General features: G+C 32.9%; 2 protein-coding genes across 3 annotated transcripts; both read right to left on the reverse strand.

The window, feature by feature from the left end:
* Positions 1 to 808: 808 nt before the first annotated feature.
* Positions 809 to 4,225, reverse strand: LOC131617983 (cytochrome P450 714C2-like). Its single transcript, XM_058889254.1, has 5 exons — positions 3,831 to 4,225; positions 2,738 to 2,964; positions 2,059 to 2,300; positions 1,458 to 1,836; positions 809 to 1,375 (listed from the first exon to the last, which is right to left on the reverse strand). Exons 1-5 carry the CDS (start codon positions 4,126 to 4,128, stop codon positions 950 to 952), a joined length of 1,572 nt encoding a protein of 523 aa, XP_058745237.1. The 5' UTR covers positions 4,129 to 4,225; the 3' UTR covers positions 809 to 949.
* Positions 4,226 to 18,039: 13,814 nt separating this feature from the next.
* On the reverse strand, positions 18,040 to 20,440 carry LOC131617984 (cytochrome P450 714C2-like). 2 transcript variants are annotated; one of them, XM_058889256.1, is made up of 6 exons: positions 20,083 to 20,440; positions 19,746 to 19,972; positions 19,419 to 19,660; positions 18,791 to 19,169; positions 18,265 to 18,708; positions 18,040 to 18,224 (listed from the first exon to the last, which is right to left on the reverse strand). In XM_058889256.1, the coding sequence occupies exons 1-5, from the start codon at positions 20,363 to 20,365 to the stop codon at positions 18,280 to 18,282; spliced, it is 1,560 nt and encodes a 519-aa protein (XP_058745239.1). In that variant the 5' UTR covers positions 20,366 to 20,440; the 3' UTR covers positions 18,040 to 18,224; positions 18,265 to 18,279. The 2 variants fall into 2 exon arrangements, with proteins under 2 accessions (XP_058745239.1, XP_058745238.1); XM_058889255.1 differs by having other exon boundaries at positions 18,040 to 18,708.
* Positions 20,441 to 20,729: the final 289 nt, after the last annotated feature.

The following is a 20,729-nucleotide window of genomic DNA, read 5'->3' on the forward strand; positions in this document are numbered from 1 at the left end:
CCTTTGAGCTGTTAATGATGGTCCTGTCAGTCTGAGATCTAGCATGATTCCTTTAGGCGAGGTTTCTAAGTGCTCGACTATTCTATCCGTGAGTTTCTAAATAGCTATTTCAGGGTTAGGTTGATATGCATAAGGTATATCCTTATGCACGGTGCATAAGTCTCGTACGAGTAATATTTAAATTGTTCCGAGTAACATTTTAGTTAGAAACGAGTAATAATATTATAATCCATGAATAATATATGCATTATTTGTACACATCTATTAATTATGAGTAATTATTAATTGTGATTAATGAGTATACTATTCTGAGTAATATTTACACCATTCTGAGTAATATCGAATTTTAACTATTTTGAGTAATATATTCGTTGTTCTGAGTAATATTTATAGTATTTTAAGTAATCTGTATTTTAGTTTGAATAATAAATATAATACTTTGAGTAATATAAACAATATTTGAGTATTTATGCACCGTGCATAAGGATATACCTTATGCACATCAACACATCCCGCTATTTCACTTTTTTAAGGGTTTTTTATCATTTGTATCTCTCATTGTGGTGACCTATTTAACACTCCTTGTGTTACCTATTTCTACCTTTTAATTTTTTAATTTTGATGATTTTCACCTTATCATTATATTATTATTTTGCTATAAAAAAGTGGATGGAAATGGAATAGTTTTTGTAAACAATTCATTGACTTAAGTGAGAAGTATTACTGTAAGTGCCTAATTTTAAAGATTAACACTGAAAAAACTTATGATTCATTAAGCATCATGTTTTGAATTATCACCATAAAAAGGTTAGAGTCACACGCTAGATAGAAATAAATCTCATAGAACAGAAATGAAATGACAAAGTTTAGCAGCATATTAGCCATGATTGCAAAATACATTGGTTTTTATTAGACTCTTGTCATGTTTTTCAAACTACATTGGTTTTTATTAGACTCTTGTCATGTTGAGAACAACTCCATGACCGGGCTCAATAAGCATATGGAAGGAAGGCGAATGCCGATAACTCGGCGATACAGAAAAGCGAAACTTCAACAGAATGAGAGACAACATCACTTTCAACTCAACCATAGCCAAATGCTGTCCTACACATACACGAGACCCCATTCCAAATGGCATGTAAACTTGTGGAATCTTGCATGCTCCTTGCACTCCATTCGCAAATCTTTCCGGATTGAACTCATCTGCATCGTCCCCCCAAAGCTTCGAGTCTTGATGCAAAATCGGCATTGGAATGTGAATGTTCATTCCTTTAGGAACTGAGATTCCTTTGAAAACAATGTCTTTGAAAACTTCTCGATTAACCGATGACGCGGGTGGATAAAGCCGCAATGTCTCTTGAATCACCATAGTTAACTGAAGTGCAGTACACAAGAATTGTTAGCATCTAGCGAAATTTGAAACACTTAACTTAGTACATAGATTGCGTAGAACATACCATTCTCAAGCTTTTAAGCATACTTGCATCTACATTACCGTCATTTCCAACAACTTCAAGCACCTCGGCGCGAACACGATCTTGCCAATCTTGGTGTGTAGATAGCAGCATTAAGCACCATGATGCTGTAATGGCAGTAGTCTCATATCCAGCAAAGAATATATTTTTGCAATTATCTATTATAAATATGTCTCGAGAGATCGAATTCGGCAAGAAACTATCACCACTGTCGCATTTCTTTGCGCTGTCGAGTATCATTTGTAAAAGATCCTGTTCATCTCGAGCATCGTTTTGGCGTTTATTTACGAGCTTCGATATCTTGGAATTGATCTCCTTTTCTAATTTCCACATTTGTCTATTGGTTTTGTTTGGCAAATATCTACAATATATTATGATATCATTTTGTTCATTAGAATTGTCACCTATGACACACAGACGCATATACATCAACATTGGAAATAATTTTAAAAAATAATAAATTAAACATAATCATAACTGTCATGATTTCGGACATGAATACTGACATATATACATTTTTTTCAAAATTGTCGGTGCTACAGAGATCTGATCTAACAATTACTCCATAAGAAAAGACACATACCTATAGCCTGGAATTCCAGCAAATATCTTGGAAATGAGGTTTTGAAGTTCTCTAAGTTTAGTGAATATTTCTCTTCCTTCAACATAATTGCTTCCAAAACAAGTTTTTGCAATTATGTCAGATGATAAGTTTCGCAAGTCTTGATCAATTTTAATCTCTAAACTGTCTCCATCTTTTTTCAATTTGGTATCCCATAATCTTAACAGTACATTTGTTGAGTCCATTATCATATTCACCTTTGCCTACAACATGATTTTTTTTTAATTATAAATTATGATAATTAGATTTCTATTCCAATAAAAAAAAAAGCAATTGTATGCTAAACAATATTATAGAAAGTTAAACCAAACAATTGGGTTCGAGTGATAAACGAGCTCTGGCTAAGAAACAAAGATTCAGAAAATACCGAGTTCAATTTCGGATGGAAACAATACTTAACCAGTATCATGACCTCTCAGCCCGAACTATGAATTACTAGGCCCATTTATCTGAATTACATAGCTAATAATTTAGCAATAGGATTTTGCAATTGAACCCATTATATAACTTTTTTTTTAACCCCTATCATTTTAAACTAGTTTTGATGGTCAATATACCCAACTTTTTTTATTTAAGTTTATGCAACATTTAATTTCCCTAGAGCATAATATTATGGAGTACTAGTATTTAATACCCTTACCTTCATTTTCTCTAGATAAAGTTCAGGGGCAATTATCTTCCTTTGATGAGCCCAATATTGGCCACTTGATGATAGTATACCTTGTCCAAGGAGTGGCCTATTATCTTTGGACATAAAAGAAGGCTTCCCAAGATTCAAAGATGTGTGTAGGACAATTTCCTTCACCATATCTATATCTGTCACCAGTAACCATTGTATACTCCCAGAAGAAAACAAGAAGATGGGACCTACATGTATATAATTTATATTAGAATGAATGAAACAGATCTATCATACTCAAATTTTGTTTGCCTAAAATTTTGAAAATAACAACTAAGATTGAGTGAAAAAAATGTGATAAGGTTAGCTTGTTTATAGCAAAAAAAGATAAGGTTGGTTTGTGGATGAGGAGGAGTAATTAAGATTTCCTTTTTAGGTATTAATTTCTTCATTCTTAAATTTCAAAGTAGTAGGTACTATCATCCTAGACTAATAATAGTTATATTAGATTATTTTAAACATATTAAATTAACTTTATATTTTATTATGTATTTAATCATTGTTACACTACATTCAAAATAATTTTTTTTGTCTAAAGATAATTTTTGTCAACATGCATATTTTACTAAAGACAAAGTTGTGTTAGATTCTAATATCTAAAACAAACAATATCTTACAACCGTAGTAGTAACTTTAGAATTTTAGATCGATAGAGCACGTTAAAAGGAAGGGGACCCACATCTGAGCCGTTTTAATTTTTTAAAAATTATTTTTAAATTATTTAAATTTTAATCATGACAAAATAAATATAAACCCTATTAAATTAGTATAATTTAACTATGAAAATATTTTTTAAAATCTTATTTAACCATAATTTAATTGTAAAAATATTTTGACTATATGCAGTAGCCCGCCTTGACGACTCTGATCCCCTGACCCACATGATTACTGTTCATATCTACATGTTCCTCAGTTCAACTAGGAATCTTACAAAACTGCCACACTGGTTAACGAGCTTGAGTTCCACTAGAACAATTGAATGATAATAATTTGAAACAATAATTAACATATTTGATATATCAAAAAATACTAAGAGAAAGGATAAAATATTTACCATATTGTTTTTTCCACTTGTAAATATGAGGGAACAGATTAGAATGCCAGTTATGAGAAATGGATGTTGAAACACCATTGTTGTTTTCTTGAGATGATTGAGTTTCAAGTAAAAGTCTCTTCATTTCTGGAATATTGCCAAAGTAGAAGTGAGGAGAAGGGCCATTAATACCCTGTCTTTGAAGCTTTGCTCTAAGTGATTTTGGCCTCAACACCAACATATTCAAAATATGAACCAAAATCACCAAAATTGCTCCAAACAACACTTTCATTATTGTGCTTATCTCAACAATTTCCATTATGCTCTTCTCAACACTTCAAACTTGACTCTTCAATGAAATATTTCTGACTCAATAACAAGACTTTTCCACTTACTGTTTTCTCTCTCAATTTTCCTTTATGTTTATGTTTTTGTTCTCTTCTCTTTTACTTATATATATATATAATTATTTTTGTCATTTATAATAAAAAGTAAAAATATTTAATGTATTCTTCCTTTTGAAAAGTCAGAAAATAAATATTAAATGGATATAAAACTATTAATGAAATATTTTGTACATTTCATTTGGTCTAGTTAGTGCCAAAAAGTAAAAGAAATGTTTAATGTATTCTTACTTATACCTAGTAAAATGATATTAAATAAGTAATACAATGAATGAAAATTTTGGGTACATTTGATTTTGTCAAGTTATTGTCATCACGTAGAGTATTTTCTTTTTTAACTCAAGCCTAAATAATTTTTTTTCTTCTATTTTTCAAGGAATTTAGAGCTTTTCTAAAATAAAAAAAAATTAAATTTGTTAAAATAATTACAACAAAAATATATTATTTTAAAAGTATTTTTCTAAAATAAACACTCCTAAAAGTAAGAGTATTTTTTTTTACAAAAATCTTATAAATCTATTTGAAAAAAAACATGTGCATTTCAATATAATTAAGGCTTGAATTTGAAAAAAAAACATGTGCATTTCAAATTTTCCTTAAACACTCACTTATTCAAAATGTTAAGAACGCTAAGAATCACTCATCGCTACGACGAAAAAAGGAAGAACAATGTTTAATGGACAGTGTAGGGGATGACAATATGGTCAATATTTTAAGGGTACTCGCAAAAAAACACCCACAATGAGTAGGGTAAAAATATAAAAAATAGATATGGGCATGGATAATTATTCATTAGAATAAGTAGGTATGGATGCGGTTATCGACATTACATATTTATATAGTATTATAGTATTATTATATAAAAATGCATGTTTGTCATTTTTTTTTTAAATATCACTATTAAACTATTACACATCTCACCAAAAGTATTTATTTATTTTTTAACTCAACAATAACATCCATACTTTTTTTAATATTGTTAAAAAACTTCAAATTATATGATATTTTATAATTAATCAATTTAATTTAACTACGAACGCGGATAAACGAATATGGATACAGGTATTGAGAACATACAAAATCAATTAAGGTGAATCAATGGAGAATTAAGTTCAATTGGAGAAGATGAAGTTTAGAGAGTTGAGAGAAGAATAAGAGAGTGTGTAATTTTGAGGGTGAGTAGAAAAATTGGCATTAACAACAATAGGGAGTAGTGAGTCCCTCGTATACAACAATGTTACAAATGATTGGAATCACCACAAACAATTAAAATAGGAAAATAAAACTGCTTAGATTCAAGGTAACTGGTTACGACAAATAGCGTAACCGGTTACGCCTCTAACACAACACTTCTATTTCTAAGTCACAGGCTCATAACCAGTTACCGTAACCGGTTACACCAACTGAAGTATGTGAAAAACAACATTTTCAACACACCACCTCACTTCAGTTGGTCCAAGTCCAGCATACTCAAGCTTATCTTCAACCTCTTGAACACCTCACTTGTTACTCCCTTGGTCAACAAATCCGCCACTTGGTCATCACTCAGAAAATAATGAAACCGCATCTCTATATCTCTCTCTTTCTGCGTGCAATCAGATTCTTCGCAAGATTAATAGCTGAAACAATATCAACAAGAAGTGTAGTAGCCTCACCCTCATTGCTACCCAACTCCTTCAATAGACTTATAAGTTACATGACTTGGCAAACACACAACAACACCACAATATACTCGACCTCACAAGACGAGAGTGCTACCGCCAGTTCCTTTTTGCGAACACCAAGAGATTGGTGTCCTACCAAACATAAAGATGTATCCAGCCATTGACTTTTTATCATCTTTATCACCATACCAATTGGAATCGGCGAATCCAAGTAAATCACATTTACGGCCCGTATCCGATGCCAGAAAGAGAATTCCACAACCAAAAGTTTCTTTGACATATCTAAGGATCCTCTTGACCGCTGCTAAATGAGACACCTTCAGTCTCTCCATGAATCTACTAGCAATACCGACACTAAATACCAAGTCCGATCGCGTATTGCACAAGTATTGCAATGATCCAATCAATCTCCGATATTGAGTTGGATCCCAAGTGCCATTCTTTTCAATGGATTCCAACTCCTCTTTCATTGAAAAATTCCATTTTGGATCGCTTAGAGCCTCCTCCGTGTTCACCGGTTCAAATTCGGCCATAAGTACAAAATGGACGAAATCACCTTCATTATTGACTTTATTATCTTGGAATCTCTCGCATTCTTGGAATCTCAAAGGTAACACCCTTTGCCTTGTTGATCTTCTACGATTTTCCTCGTTTTAAACTTTATTCGGGGGTTGCGTAACGGTTTCAAGATTGACAGGATCATAAAATAATAGTGTTGCTAGAATTCTGTTCTGCATGTAATCGATTACACTATATTGCACTGAATGGTTATAATCGATTACATCTTGTTCTGCAGGGTTCTATTTTTGCTGCTGGTAACCAGTTACACCAGATTGCACTAGCTGGCTGTAACCGATTAAATTGAGACTGATGCTACCATTTTCTTCAAAAATCACATCCCGACTAATCACAATCTTCCGATTTCTCGCATCAAACAGTTTGTTACCACCTGTGGAATGATATCCAACAAGAATCATTTCCTCTCCCTTGTCGTCTGACTTCTTCCTAAGTTGATTTGACACATGTCAATACGTTACCGAACCGAAAAATCTCAAATGGCTTAGATTCGGCTTGAATCTAGACTATACCTCTTCCGGTGTAAGCTTCTCAAGCTTCTTGGTAGGGCATCTATTTAACAAATAGGTGGCTGTAGAAACCGCTTCTCCCTATAGTTTCTTCGGTAGGCTTTTACCGCTTAATATGCTTCGAAACATATTCATAATCAAACCATTTTTACTCTCGGAAATATCATTTTGTTGTAGCGTATAGGGTGGCACAATCTCACGCACTATACCTCATCATCATAATACTTCCATTATGCAATCGAGGCATACTCACCTCCATCATCCGTTTTGAGAATCTTCAACTTGTGACCACATTGCCTCTCTACCATGGTCTTAAACCTTTTGAATACATCAAACACCTCATTTTTCCTTTTGATAAGATAATTCCACAACGTCCTACTAAAATCGTCAATAAACGCGACAAAATACCTATTGCCACCAAATGTGTCGACTTGCATCGACCCACAAACGTCAGAGTACACCACCTCACGACGCACTTTGGTCCCATGAGCCGCATCCTTGATAAAGCTCCCCTTGTGTTGCTTTCCTCTCACAAATTCCTCACATATCTCAGCTGGAATGTTAATTTGTGGCAGTCCGGTAACCATACCATTTTGTTGCAACGCTTTGAGATCGTGAAAATTCAAATGTCCAAGACGGTAAAGCCATAACCACTCCTCTCGACTTGCAGGTGTAGCTAAGCACCTATGCTCCAATACTTTCAACTCAACTTTGAAAGTCCTATTGGAAGCCATATGAGCCTTAAGGATCAACACTCCACTAGCATCAACAACACGCAAAATCTTGTCTTCCAAGCGTATCTTGTAACCTTTCTTAAGCAATTGGCCAATACTCAAAAGGTTACACCTAATACCCAGAATATACAACACATCTTTGATCATAGAATGCCCACCATTCTTCTTCTCGATTAAAACATCATCGACACCTTCGACCATAAGAATGGTATCATTCATGAACTTTACTCTACTTTTCATAACTTGATTGATTTGCACAAACCAATCTTTTCTCCCTGTCATATGAGTTGAATAGCCGGAGTCCAATTACCACTCATCGCTGCCTTGAACACCATCTCATTTTGTTCCTAGCGCAAATCTGTCCATTTTCTACACTACTGCAACTGATGTCCCGCGACTTGCAGCTACTATCCAGCACCTCATAACTTCCATCAAACTCCTCGGTAATCATCACTAAGAGTGTATCTTCAATATTTACCTCTTGCCTAACAACCTTGACTTCATCCCCTTGAGATTCCCACTATTTTGCACTACATTTGACAGCAAAATGTCCAAGTTTCTTACATTTCCAGCACTGCACTTTACTCATATCCCTCGGTTTTTGGCCTCTCGCGTTGCTATAATCACCATACCCATTGGAGTTTCTTCTTTCTCCCTTTTGCCCCGTCGCAAACTTCGAATTTTGTGAATCACCTCCACCAAAATTCTAAAAACTTTACTTCTTTTTCGAAGCCCAATTTCCTTTCGATCCTTTACTCTTCTTGTTGAAACGAGCTTGCAAAACTATCTCCTCCTTTGCCTTATTATTTCCTCTCTCTTCCATTCTTTGTTCATGTGCCTCTAGAGAACTTTGAAGCTCATCCTTGCTCAATGTCGTAAGATCCTCTAACTCTTCGATAGCCACTATGATATTGTCGAATCTTGACGTCAACGGATCTAAGATTTTTGACACATTTTGCTCTAGAATGGTTTCTCCACATGCCTTAATTTGATTTACCAAATGCGTAATACGCGTCACATAATCGTTAATTGTTTCCTTCTCTTCCATTTGCGTTAACTCGAATTGCCTCTTATGAGTTTGTAACCTCACCACCTTCGCCTTAGCAGCCCAAACATAAGTTTTCTCCAAAATTACCCAAGCTTAATTTGTCGACTTGCAATCACCGACCTTTTCGAAGTTATCACCATCAACGCAAGAATGAACCAAGAAGAGTGCTTTGCAGTCTTTCTTCTTCTCTTATTTGAATATAACTTGATGTGCAGAGGTGTGTTCTGCCCAAGTGGTGTAACACCATTGTTGACGATATCGAGAAATTTTTGGTACCCAAACAAAACCTTTATTTGTCTCGACCACTTGTCATAATTCTTCGAACCAAGAATCAGTACGTAGGTTGGTAGGAATTTTATCGTTGTAAATAGTACTCATTGTTGCAGCGGAATTAGATCAAAACCAGGCTCTTGATGCAAAGTGTTAGAACATACAAAATCAATTAAGGTGAATCAATGGAGAATTAGGTTCAATTAGAGAAGATTAAGTTTAGAGAATTGAGAAAAAAATAAGAGAGAGAGTAATTGAGGGTGAGTAGAAAAATTGACATTAACAACAATAGGGAGTAATGAGTCCCTTATATACAAGAAGGTTACAAATAATTAGAATCACCAAAAATAATTAAAATAGAAAAATAAAACTGCTCAATTTCAATATAACCAATTACGAAAAATAGCGTAATCGATTACGCCTTCAATACACTTCTTTTTCTAAGTCACGAGCTCGTAACCGGTTCCACCAACATTTTCAACACCTTTGGTTAAGAAGAATAAAATTAGAAAAGTGGGCTTAATTTTTGGGGTTAAGCACTAATTTCTTTCAAATTTTCAATTTGTCGGATATAATTTTTTTTTATCACAATCAACAATTTAAGTGATATGATGCTAACATTATAAAGACTTCACTTCAAATTTTAAAGGTGTTGCCTCTTTATTGGGCCTTTGCTTTTAAGACCAATGCCTCAAACTTAAAACGTTAAGATTTCATGAGAAACCGAAACTTATAATTTTAACATGCTTAGGACTTTTCTCATTACAACCTAATTCCAATAAGATAAAAGTAATCAGAAGCCAAGAGATTATAATTTGGTTTGTAGCACAAAGAAAGAGATAAAGCTTCATGGAGCTAGTAAGGGACCTAAAGGGCTCTAAGCATAAACTTTTTTTGACTTAATTGGTGTGAGAATAACTTTAGAGAAAAGTGCAAGTTCTAAAATTTTCAACTTGCATGGTACTCTAATATTTAAAACAATAAATAAATAAACAATGAATATATGTTTCAAACCTTACCGGTTAAGGTAACTAAAATTTGAAGAAAATTTAAACTAGACTAAAATATTTAGTCATTGTCATTCCTTCTACAATTTTGAATTTATGTTTGTGCTTAAGTGGTCACATCTAGCATTTGATGTATTTCACAATCAAATTCGTAATTATATCATTAGTAGAGTAAACAAATTATATAACTATTAAATCTAAACAAGTTCATTATTAAATAAATAATTATAACTTTTGTGTTTTGAGTACTACTCATTACAACTTAAATAGACATAAAACTGAAATAAGTGATATATATAACACAAATATTTAGATAAGGAAATTTCTTTACCCACTTCCTAACCTTCCTGGTCACCTCTGGTGAATTTACAAAAATACCCCTTGTTTTAGAAGTTCATTTCCGAAAACGTACTTTTATTGAAAAAAAAGGTGTTTTCGGAAATGCATCTCCGAAAATGTGAATATTTTAATAAAACATATTGATTTCGGAGATGCATCTCCGAAATAAAGTTGTTTTTCAAAAAATTAGTGTATTCGGAAGTGCATCTCCGAATTCACCCCCCTTGGAGGAATTCGGAAATGCACTTCCGAAATAAGGTCTGGACAGAAGAAAAATAACAAACAAGAACGATTCGCTTTATTTAATCGGATGAAGATTACATCGATCACATTACATAAGATTAAAGTTACATATTGTTAAACACGAGTAGGTGAGGATGAGTCAACATTTTGATAACGTCGGCCCCCGATCTTTGAACTCAACATCACTGAACCAAACCCAACCCTTGTTCACCTACCTCCTCCTTTTCATATTCCCAGTAATTACACTTTCTTTACTTTTTTTTGTTCTTACATTCCACTCACATTACTCTCATGATCATGAAACCCTAATGGGAAAATACACCTAATTTAGGATTTTTTTATTATTCAACCAAATGTTTTTACCAAGAGGTGTAGAAATTGTTGCCCTTTTGTTAACACAACTGTTATCATTTAAACATGTTGTAAAATATCTTATAGGATACTGTATGAGTACAGTTAATGAGTACTAGTACATTCATATATATGAAGCGTGCTTTAGTCAAGTTTAACCCGATTGACTCTCATATGAGTGGGAATTTGAAAAGTCCCGATCCTGATGATAAAAGAATGAGGTTAGAAAGACGATGGAGGAGACACTGCAACAGGTTAGAAAGTCCTGATCCTCTAGAAATCCATACCACATTGTAACTTACCAACATAATAAACAACAACAAAAACTATACACTTAAAGTTCAAAAAACTTATGAGCAAACTATACTTACATCATAGTGGTGTAGATCCTTATCAGCCACTCGCAACTGAAAATGATTAGCACGAACTTGAATTTTCCTTCCCAATTGACCGTAACCAGGTCGGTTAGGGAACCTAACCGCCTTCTGAGACGATGGAGCCGACTCTAGAGTAGCCTTCTATTTAACTTCGGCAGTCAGGCTCTCGATGGAAATCGGAGCCGAACTCAAGGAAGCAACCGGCGCAGCAACAGATGGAGTAACAACCGGCGCTGCAACAGATGGAACAAACGGCGCTGCAACAGGTGGACGAACAACCGGAGCTGCAACATATGGAGGAAAAATGGGTGAGAGAGCAGACTTTTAAGTAGGAAGAAAAGGCACTTCGAAATTTCAAATCAGGTTGATTACAACTCGTTCTGCATTTACTATCATTTAAGAGACTTTCCAATTTACTATCAATGCGATTACAATTTTTGTCCTGTAATGGTGAATAATTAAGAGACGAAAAATGGTTTGATTTTAATGGAAGTTTTGGAGAGGGTTTGGGTTTGTTTTGGAGAAAAATGATGAAATAGTGAAGGAGGGAAAATGGTATATGAACACTTTTCCGAAAGGTTACCTGATTGTAAATTTTTTGAATTTTCATGCATTTCGGAAATGCATCTCCGAAAACATCAATTTTTTGGTGTTTTCGAAAATGCATTTCCGAAGTCTAATAAAATCTATAAAAAAAAATTACTTCGGAGATGCATCTCCGAAGCAGGGGTAAGTTGGGGATTTCGCTGGGGTGACCCCCATAGGGAGGTGGGTAAAGAAAAAACCTTTAGATAAATGTAACATTGAAATAATGAAAATATTTAAACATAAAACTAAAACAAAAAATAAGGAAAAAAAACCTAAAGAAACCTACTAATACAAGCAATACAAAAATTAAAAACTAGGGAATAAGACGGAAACTAACAACAAAGAAAACTAGAACTAATGATAAATTTCTGCATGAAACACCCGACTTACATTATATCCAAGGCCGTCTCAACTCAAACACGACGATTCTTTATTTTCTATGATTTCATCTCCATGATAAGGTTTTAACTTGCCCATTCACATTGAAGGTTACAATAGTTCCTAGCACTTCTATTTCCACACCTTCACGTGGTAACACAATTTTAACCACGAAGAGACCTAACCATTTAGACTTCTTGAAAAAAGTATCAACCTAGAGTTAAACATCTATACATGTTGCCCAACATATAATTCTCTCATAACCAGGTTCTTGTCATGTTACTTCTTAATTCACATCTTGTATATTTACATTTTTCGGACACTTGCCATCACATTTCTTATAATTAAGCTTTTATAAATTTTATAGACCATTATGCTTTATGTTCGAGTTCTACAAGTAATTGATAAGATTTACCATACACCAATTGGTTATAATTTCTCCTACTTGAAAAAGTTTTGGAACATTCTGAGAGAGGACATGGGGTTCATGTTTGATCAATTTCACTATTTTTCATCCCTACCTCGTAGTTTTGCATCTTACTTCATGACTTTGATCCCTAAGGTTAAGTCTTCTTCTTAATTGGATGATTTTTGACCTATTTCTCTTGTTGGTTCCCTCTACAAGTGGTGGCTAAAGTGTCGAAGGCCAAGCATGGGCAATTAATGGAAAATCTTATTTCTCCTAATCAATCAACATTTCTTAAAAGAAGAATGTTGATAGATGAAATAATGGCTATTAATTAAGTGACATACTTATATAAGAGGTTGAAGAAACATGCCTTATTTTGAAGGTGGATTTTTAGAAAGTGTATGATTCAAATTGAGGGTTTTTAGATTATATGCTTCTCAAGTTTGGGTTTAATGATAAATGTAGATCTTGGATGAGAGTTTGTGTGTTCTCTAAGAATCATGCATTGCTGGTTAATGGGAATCCAACTCAAGAGATTAAAATCCACAGAGGTTTGAAGCAAGGTTACTCCCTAGCACCATTCCTTTTTCTCCTTATGGATGAGGGACTTATCAACCTTGTTTCTAGACCTGTTGAGCTTGGTCTTTACTTTGGGGGTTAAAGTGGGAAAATGTGATTTGGTGATCATCCATCTTCAATATGCAGATGACACATTCTTATCAGTTGATCATACTGTTGAGGAACTGTGGAGCTTTAAGGCTATCCTTAGGAGGTTTGATTTGGCTTCAGATCAATTTCTTCAAGAGAAATATAATCGAAGTTAATGTATACACTGTGTTTTTGGCATCTGTATGTGATTTCCACTACTATAGGATTGGAGGAGTCCCATTTAGGTACTTAGGCCTCCATGTGGGGGCTAACCCTAGACTGGAGTCTATTTGAGACCCTTTAATCAATCGTTGAAAAAGAGATTTCATTCTTAGAAGCATAAATATGTCAATTTGGGGGGGGGGGGGGGGGGGGAGGGAGGGGTGTCGATTGATCCTTCTTAATTTAGTGCTTAATGTTATCTCCATCTTCTTTTTATCTTTCATGAAGATGCTTGTGAAAATTTGGAAAAAACTTGTTAATACTAAAAGAAGATTCCATTGGGAGGTGTGAAAGGTGATTATAATATCTCTTGGGTCATGTGGGAAAATATCTGTAAACCTAACAACACTTTTGGTTGAATGGAGATGGAGAATGATTATTGGTACATCAAGTCTCCGGTGCGAGATTCTTGCTTTCAAATATAGTGTCTATGTTGTTTCCTCTCTTTGGGAAGGAAACATTTTAGGTTTCCGATCTAATTCTTCGTGGTCGAAAGAAGTGTATCTCATTTGGTCAAAAGAGGTAGACTTATCTGATTGGTTTGGTGATAGTATTCTCAGGTTTGTGGATTCGGGTCTCCAAAATTATTTTTGAGAGTATCCTTGAGTAAGACCCATCTCTCTTAAGAAAAATTTCCATGATCTTTATTCAATTTATAATCAACAAGATGGTTTGGTGTGAGAATGGCAGGATGGAGAATATGAATCTTGTTTGGAATCTTAAGAGGAGGAAATCCTTTTTCCTTCGCGATTTACATGTGATTGATGACCTTCTCTCTATGATCCAAAGTTCTACAGTCACTCAATACAGAGATAAGTAGAAATGGAATAATTTAGGAGACATTGTTTTCTTTGTTGCCTTTTCTTATCATTCTCTGTTGGGCCTACTTACCCCTCCTTTGTCTCAAACCTTGTTGAGAACCCGACCTTCCTCTTAATATGGGTTAGCTGGGTTCCTTCTAAGATGACGATCTTCTTTTGAGATTTTTTTCAAGATAGACTTTCTTCTAGGAAAAATATGTTCAAAAAGGGGGTAATCGCTGATTCTAATGGGATTGTTTGTATCTTGCATGTAGGGGTGGGAATAGGCTAGGCTTCATAAGGCCTGGGCCTGGCCTACGATAAACTTATAAGGCCTGAGCCTGGCCTATGGCCTACTATAGGCTCGTTTTTTCAGCCTGGCCTGGTCTGAAAGCCTATTTAAAAGCCTTTTTCTTATTAATGTTATCAATTAATTCATATTACTTAAGAAGGCTTATAGGTCGCATATATATGAAAATTTAGACCAACCAATTTAGCATTTTTTTTCTAATATATATACATATATAGACCAATCTATTTAACAATTTTTTTAATATATATGCATATATAAGCCAACCTATTTAGACTAATTTTAATATATATGAAAATATAGGTCGGCCTACAAGGCTTTATAGGCTTTTTTAATAGCCTAGGCATGGCCTATTTTATTAAATAGTCTTTTAAAAAAGCTCAAGCCTGGCCTTTTTATCAAATAGGCATGGTCTGGCCTGGCCTTATGTAGGCTAGGCTATAGGCCCCTGTAGGCCGGCCTGGCCTATTCCCACCCCTACTTGCATGACATTATGGTTAAGTCAGTCTTCCATCTCTTTGTCACCAACGAGTTAGCATTATCCTTATGGTATAGGATCTTTCATTAGTTAGGTTGACATCTAGTTATTCCTAGTGAGCGTACACTCTTATTTGAGTATTTCCTTCCTTTAGGTGGCAGGTCTTAGGGGTGGCAATTGAATCCATTAAGACAAAAATCCATCCACCACTTAAAAAGTAAGTTAATAGATTGGACAAAATCCATCCATTTATATACATGGATTGATCCAATCCATCTATCATATTTTAAATCTATAATCATTTAAAAATATGATTTTACTGTATTTTAAAAAAACTTGATTTTACAGTATGTTTGAAAAACTCGATTTTACTGTATTTTAAAAAAACCTGACTTTAATATATTTTAAAAAAAACTCAATTTACTACAAATCCAATTTTACTGTATTTTCAAAATACTAGATTTTACTGTATATAGAAAAACGATCTTACTGTATTTTGGAAAAATCAGATTTTACTTTATTTTTGAAAACTCAATTTTACCGCATTTTCAAAAACCCTGATTTTATTGTATTTTCAAAAAACTCAATGTCACTGTTATTTTAAAAACACAATTTTACTGTATTTAGAAAACCGATTTTACTGTATTTAAAAAAACACAATGTTACTATTTTTTTTTGGAAAACACCGATTTTACTGCATTTTAAAAAAAACTCAATTTTTTAGTATTTTCAAAAAATTAATTCTACTATATTTTAGGAAACACTCAATTTCACCGTATTATTAAAAAATTTAATTTTACTGTATTTTCAAAAAACTCGATCTTATTGTGTTTAAAAAAAAAAAATCAAATTTACTGTATTTTCTAAAAACTCGATCTTAATGTATTTAAAAAAATAATTAAATTTACTGTCTTTTAAAAAAAACTCGCCTTTTCTATATTTTCAGAAAACTGGTATTTACTGTATTTTTTAGAAAACGTGATTTTACTATATTTTCAAAAATCTCGATTTTACTATGTTTTAAAAAAATCAATTTTATTGTATTTTGGGAAAACTAATTTTTACTGTATTTTGAAAAACTCGATTTTTTGATATTTTCTAAAAATATAGTAAAATCAAGTTTTTTCCAATTAAGATAAAATTGTTTCTTTAAAAAAATACAGTAAAATCATGTCTTTTTGAAGATACGGTAAAATCATATTTTTTGAAAATACAGTAAAATCAGGTATTTTGAAAATACAATTTGACCGAGTTTTTTAAAATATTGTAAAATCAGGTTTTTGGAAAATAATGTAAAATCAAGTTCTTTGAAAATACAGTAAAATCGAGTTTTTTTGGAAAATACAGTAAAATTGAGCTTTTCCAAAATACAATATTTTTTTAAATACAGTAAAGTCAAGTTTTTTGAAAAACCAGTCAAATCGAGTTTTTCCAAAATTACACTAAAATCAAATTTTTCCAAAAATACAGGAAAATCAAGTTTTTTGAAAATACAATAAAATCTTGTTTTTTTTGAAAATACATTAAAGTTAAGTTTTTTTTATAAAACTACAGTATCATCATGTTTTTTGAAAGTACTGTAAAATCCTGTTTTTCCAAAACTATATGAAGATCTAGTTTTTCCAAAATTACAGTAAAATCATGTTTTTTTTTGAAAATATTGTAAAATTGAGTTTTTCCAAATTTACAGTAAAATCGAGTTTTCCCAAAATTATAGTAAAATCAAGTTTTTCCAAAACTACAGTAAAATCGAATTTTTTAAAATACAATAAAATTGTGTTTTTCCAAAAATAAGTAAAATCAAGTTTTTTTGAAAATGTAGTATGACCGAGTTTTTTGAAAATACAGTTAGGTTGAGTTTTTTTTGAAAGACAGTGAAATCGAGTTTTCTGAAAATACTGTAAAATCGATTTTTTTGAAAATACAGCAAAATCAAGTTTTTCCAAAATTATAGTAAAATCATGTTTTTCCATAAATATAGTAAAAATAGGTTTTTTTTTTTTTGAAAATACAGTAAAATCGAGTTTTCTAAAAAAATATTTAAATTATTTTTTTGTAAATGGATGGATTGGATGAATTTTATTCTTAATGGATGGATTGAATTGGATATTTTTAAGGAAATTTAAGCGGATTGTTAATAGACTAATGGATTATTTTGATCCATCCATTAACAATCCAATCCATATCCACCCAATCCATCTAGTTTGCCACCCCTAGCAGGTCTAAGTCTAGAGGTGGTTTTGCTATGATTTAACATGTTATGATTTGTAATGATGAAATGTTTAAAGGTGTTTCAACAACTCTAAAAGAAGTGGAGGAAAAGAGTTTTTTTGGTTTGGAAATTGTTTCTAGATAGAGCAGAGGTGGACTCGTGCACTTTCTCAGTCTGGCTTCAGAATCCCATCTCATATCTAAACCAATAGTATAGATCGAGAGTTTGTTCTGATTTTGAGGTTGGTAAGTGATTTGTAAATTTTGATTCAGGTTTGTTGTCCTCCGATCTGTTGATGGTGGTCCTGTCAGTCTGAGATCTAACATGATTCCTTTAAGTGATGTTTCTAAGTGCTCGACTGTTCTATCTGTGTGTTTCTTCTCGGTTTTAGCTGTTCCACTTTTTTGTTTTTTATAATATTTAACACTCATTGTGTTACTTAATTTTTATTTTATTTTAATGATTTTCACCTTATTATGTTATTTATCTATATAAAAAGTGGATGGACATGGAATAGTTTTTGTCAACAATTCATTGACTTAATTAAGCCAGAATTATTGCTGTGACTGCCTAATTTTAAAGATTAACTTTGAAAAAACTTATGATTCATTAAGCATCATGTTTTGAATCATCTGCTAGACATATTTGATCATAAAAAGGTTAGAATCACACGCAAGATAGAAATAAATCTCATAGAACAGAAATGAAATGACAAAGTTTAGCAGCATAATTAGCCAGGATTTCCAAATACAACCATTTGTAGTACACTTTATTGCATAATACTTACATTAACCTTCCCAAGGCCAATCAACAACTCCAAGAAAATTGGACAAAGGTCCTTATGCAAACTACATTGGTTTTTATTAGACTCTTGTCATGTTTTTCAACCTACATTGGTTTTTATTAAACTCTTGTCATGTTGACAACAACTCCATCACCACCGGGTGCAATAAGCATGTGGAACGAAGGCGAATGACGATAACTCGGCGATATAGAAAAGCGAAACTTCAACAGAATTAGAGACAGCATCACCTTCAACTCAACCATGGCCAAATGTTGTCCTACACATATACGAGACCCCATTCCAAATGGCATGTAAACTTGTGGAATTTTGCATGCTCCTTGGACTCCATTCGCAAATCTTTCCGGATTGAATTCATGTGCATCATCCCCCCAAAGCTTCGAGTCTTGATGCAAAATCGGCATTGGAATGTGAATGTTCGTTCCTTTCGGAACTAAGAGACCTTTGAAGACAATGTCTTCATAAACTTCTCGATAAAGTGATGACGCGGGTGGATAAAGCCTCAATGTCTCTTGAATCACCATAGTTAACTGCAGTGCAGTACACAAGAATTGTTAGTACCTAGCAGAATTCGAAACACTTAACTTAGTACATAGATTGCATAAAACATACCATTTTCAAGCTTTTAAGCATACTTGCATCAACATTACCATCTTTTCCAACAACTTCAAGCACCTCAGCGCGAGCACGATCTTGCCAATCTTGGTGCATAGATAACAACATTAAGCACCATGATGCAGCATTTGAAGTAGTATCATATCCAGCAAAAAATATATTTTTGCAATTATCTATTATAAACATGTCTCGAGAGATTGAATTCGGCAAGATACTACCACCGCTGTCGCATTTCTTTGCACCGTCAAGTATCATTTGTAAAAGATCTTGTTCATCTCGAGCATCGTTTTGGCGTTTTTTTATGAGCTTCGATATCTTGGAATTGATCTCTTTTTCTAATTTCCACATTTGTCTATTAGTTTTGTTTGGCAAATATCTACAACAAATTATGATATCATTTTGTTCATTAGAATTTTCACCTATGAAACACAGACACTGATACATCCACATTGGTAATAATTTTAAAAAATGAATAAATTAAATGTAATCACAACTATCGTAATTTCAAACATGGATACTGACACATATACATTTTTTTCCAGAAATGTCAATGTGTCGATGCTACAGAGATCTCAATCTAACAATCATAAGAACACAAATATTAAAAGAAGAAAAGAACACATACCTATAGCCTGGAATTCCTGCAATTTCTTTGGAAATGATGTTTTGAAGTTCTCTAAACTTTGTGAATATTTCTCTTCCTTCAACATAACTGCTTCCAAAACAAGTTTTTGCAATTACGTCAAACAATAAGTTTCGTACGTCTGGATCAATTTTAATCTCTATACCATCTCCATCTTTTTTCAATTTGGTATCCCATGATCTTAGCAGTTCATTTGTTGAGTCCACCATCATATTCACCTTTGCCTACAACATGATTTTTTCGATTATAAATAATGATAGATTTCTATTCCAAATAAAAAAAAAGCAATTGTAATACTAATACCCTTACCTTCATTTTCTCTTGATAAAGTTCAGGGGCAATTATCTTCCTTTGATGAGCCCAATGTTGGCCATTTGATGATATTATACCTTTTCCAAGGAGTGGCTTATTATCTTTGGACATAAAAGAAGGCTTCCCAAGATTCAAAGATGTGTATAGGACAATTTCCTTCACCATATCTATATCTGTCACTAGTAACCATTGTATACTCCCAGCAGAAAACAAGAATATGGGACCTACATGTATATAATTTATATTAGAATGAATGAAACATACCCTATCATACTAAAAAATTAACATATTTGATATATCAAAAAATACTAAGATAAAGGATGAAATAATTTACCATATTGTTTTCTCCACTCGTAAATATAAGGGAACAGATTAGAATGCCAGTTATGATGAGAAATGGATGTTGAAACACCATTGTTGTTTTCTTGTACAAGTCTCTTCATTTCTGGAATATTGCCAAAGTAGAAGTGAGGAGAAGGGCCATTAATACCCTGTCTTTGAAGCTTTGCTCTTAGTGATTTTGGCCTCAACACCAAGATATTCAAAATATGAACCAAAATCACCAAAATTGCTCCAAACAACACTTTCATTATTGTGCTTATCTCAACAATTTCCATTATGCTCTTCTCAACACTTCAATTAAATATTTCTCACTCAATAACAAGACTTTTCCATTAACTGTTTTCTCTCTATTTTTCCTTTATGTTTATGTTTTTGTTCACTTATCTTTAAGTTATATATACCATTATTTTTGTTATTTACAATAAAAAATAAAATACTTAATGTATTCTTCCTTTTGACTAGTCAAAGAATAGATATTAAATGGGTATAATACCAATAATGAATTCTTACCTATATCTAGTAAAATGATATTAAATAAGTAATACAATGAAAGAAATTTTTCTAGTACATTTAATTTGGTCAAGTTAGTGTCATCACGTAGAGTATTTTCTTTTTCAATTCAAGCCTTAATAATTTTTT

The sequence above is a fragment of the Vicia villosa genome, linkage group LG7 (genome assembly GCF_029867415.1).
Source record: "Vicia villosa cultivar HV-30 ecotype Madison, WI linkage group LG7, Vvil1.0, whole genome shotgun sequence".
Taxonomy (NCBI): Eukaryota; Viridiplantae; Streptophyta; class Magnoliopsida; order Fabales; family Fabaceae; genus Vicia; species Vicia villosa.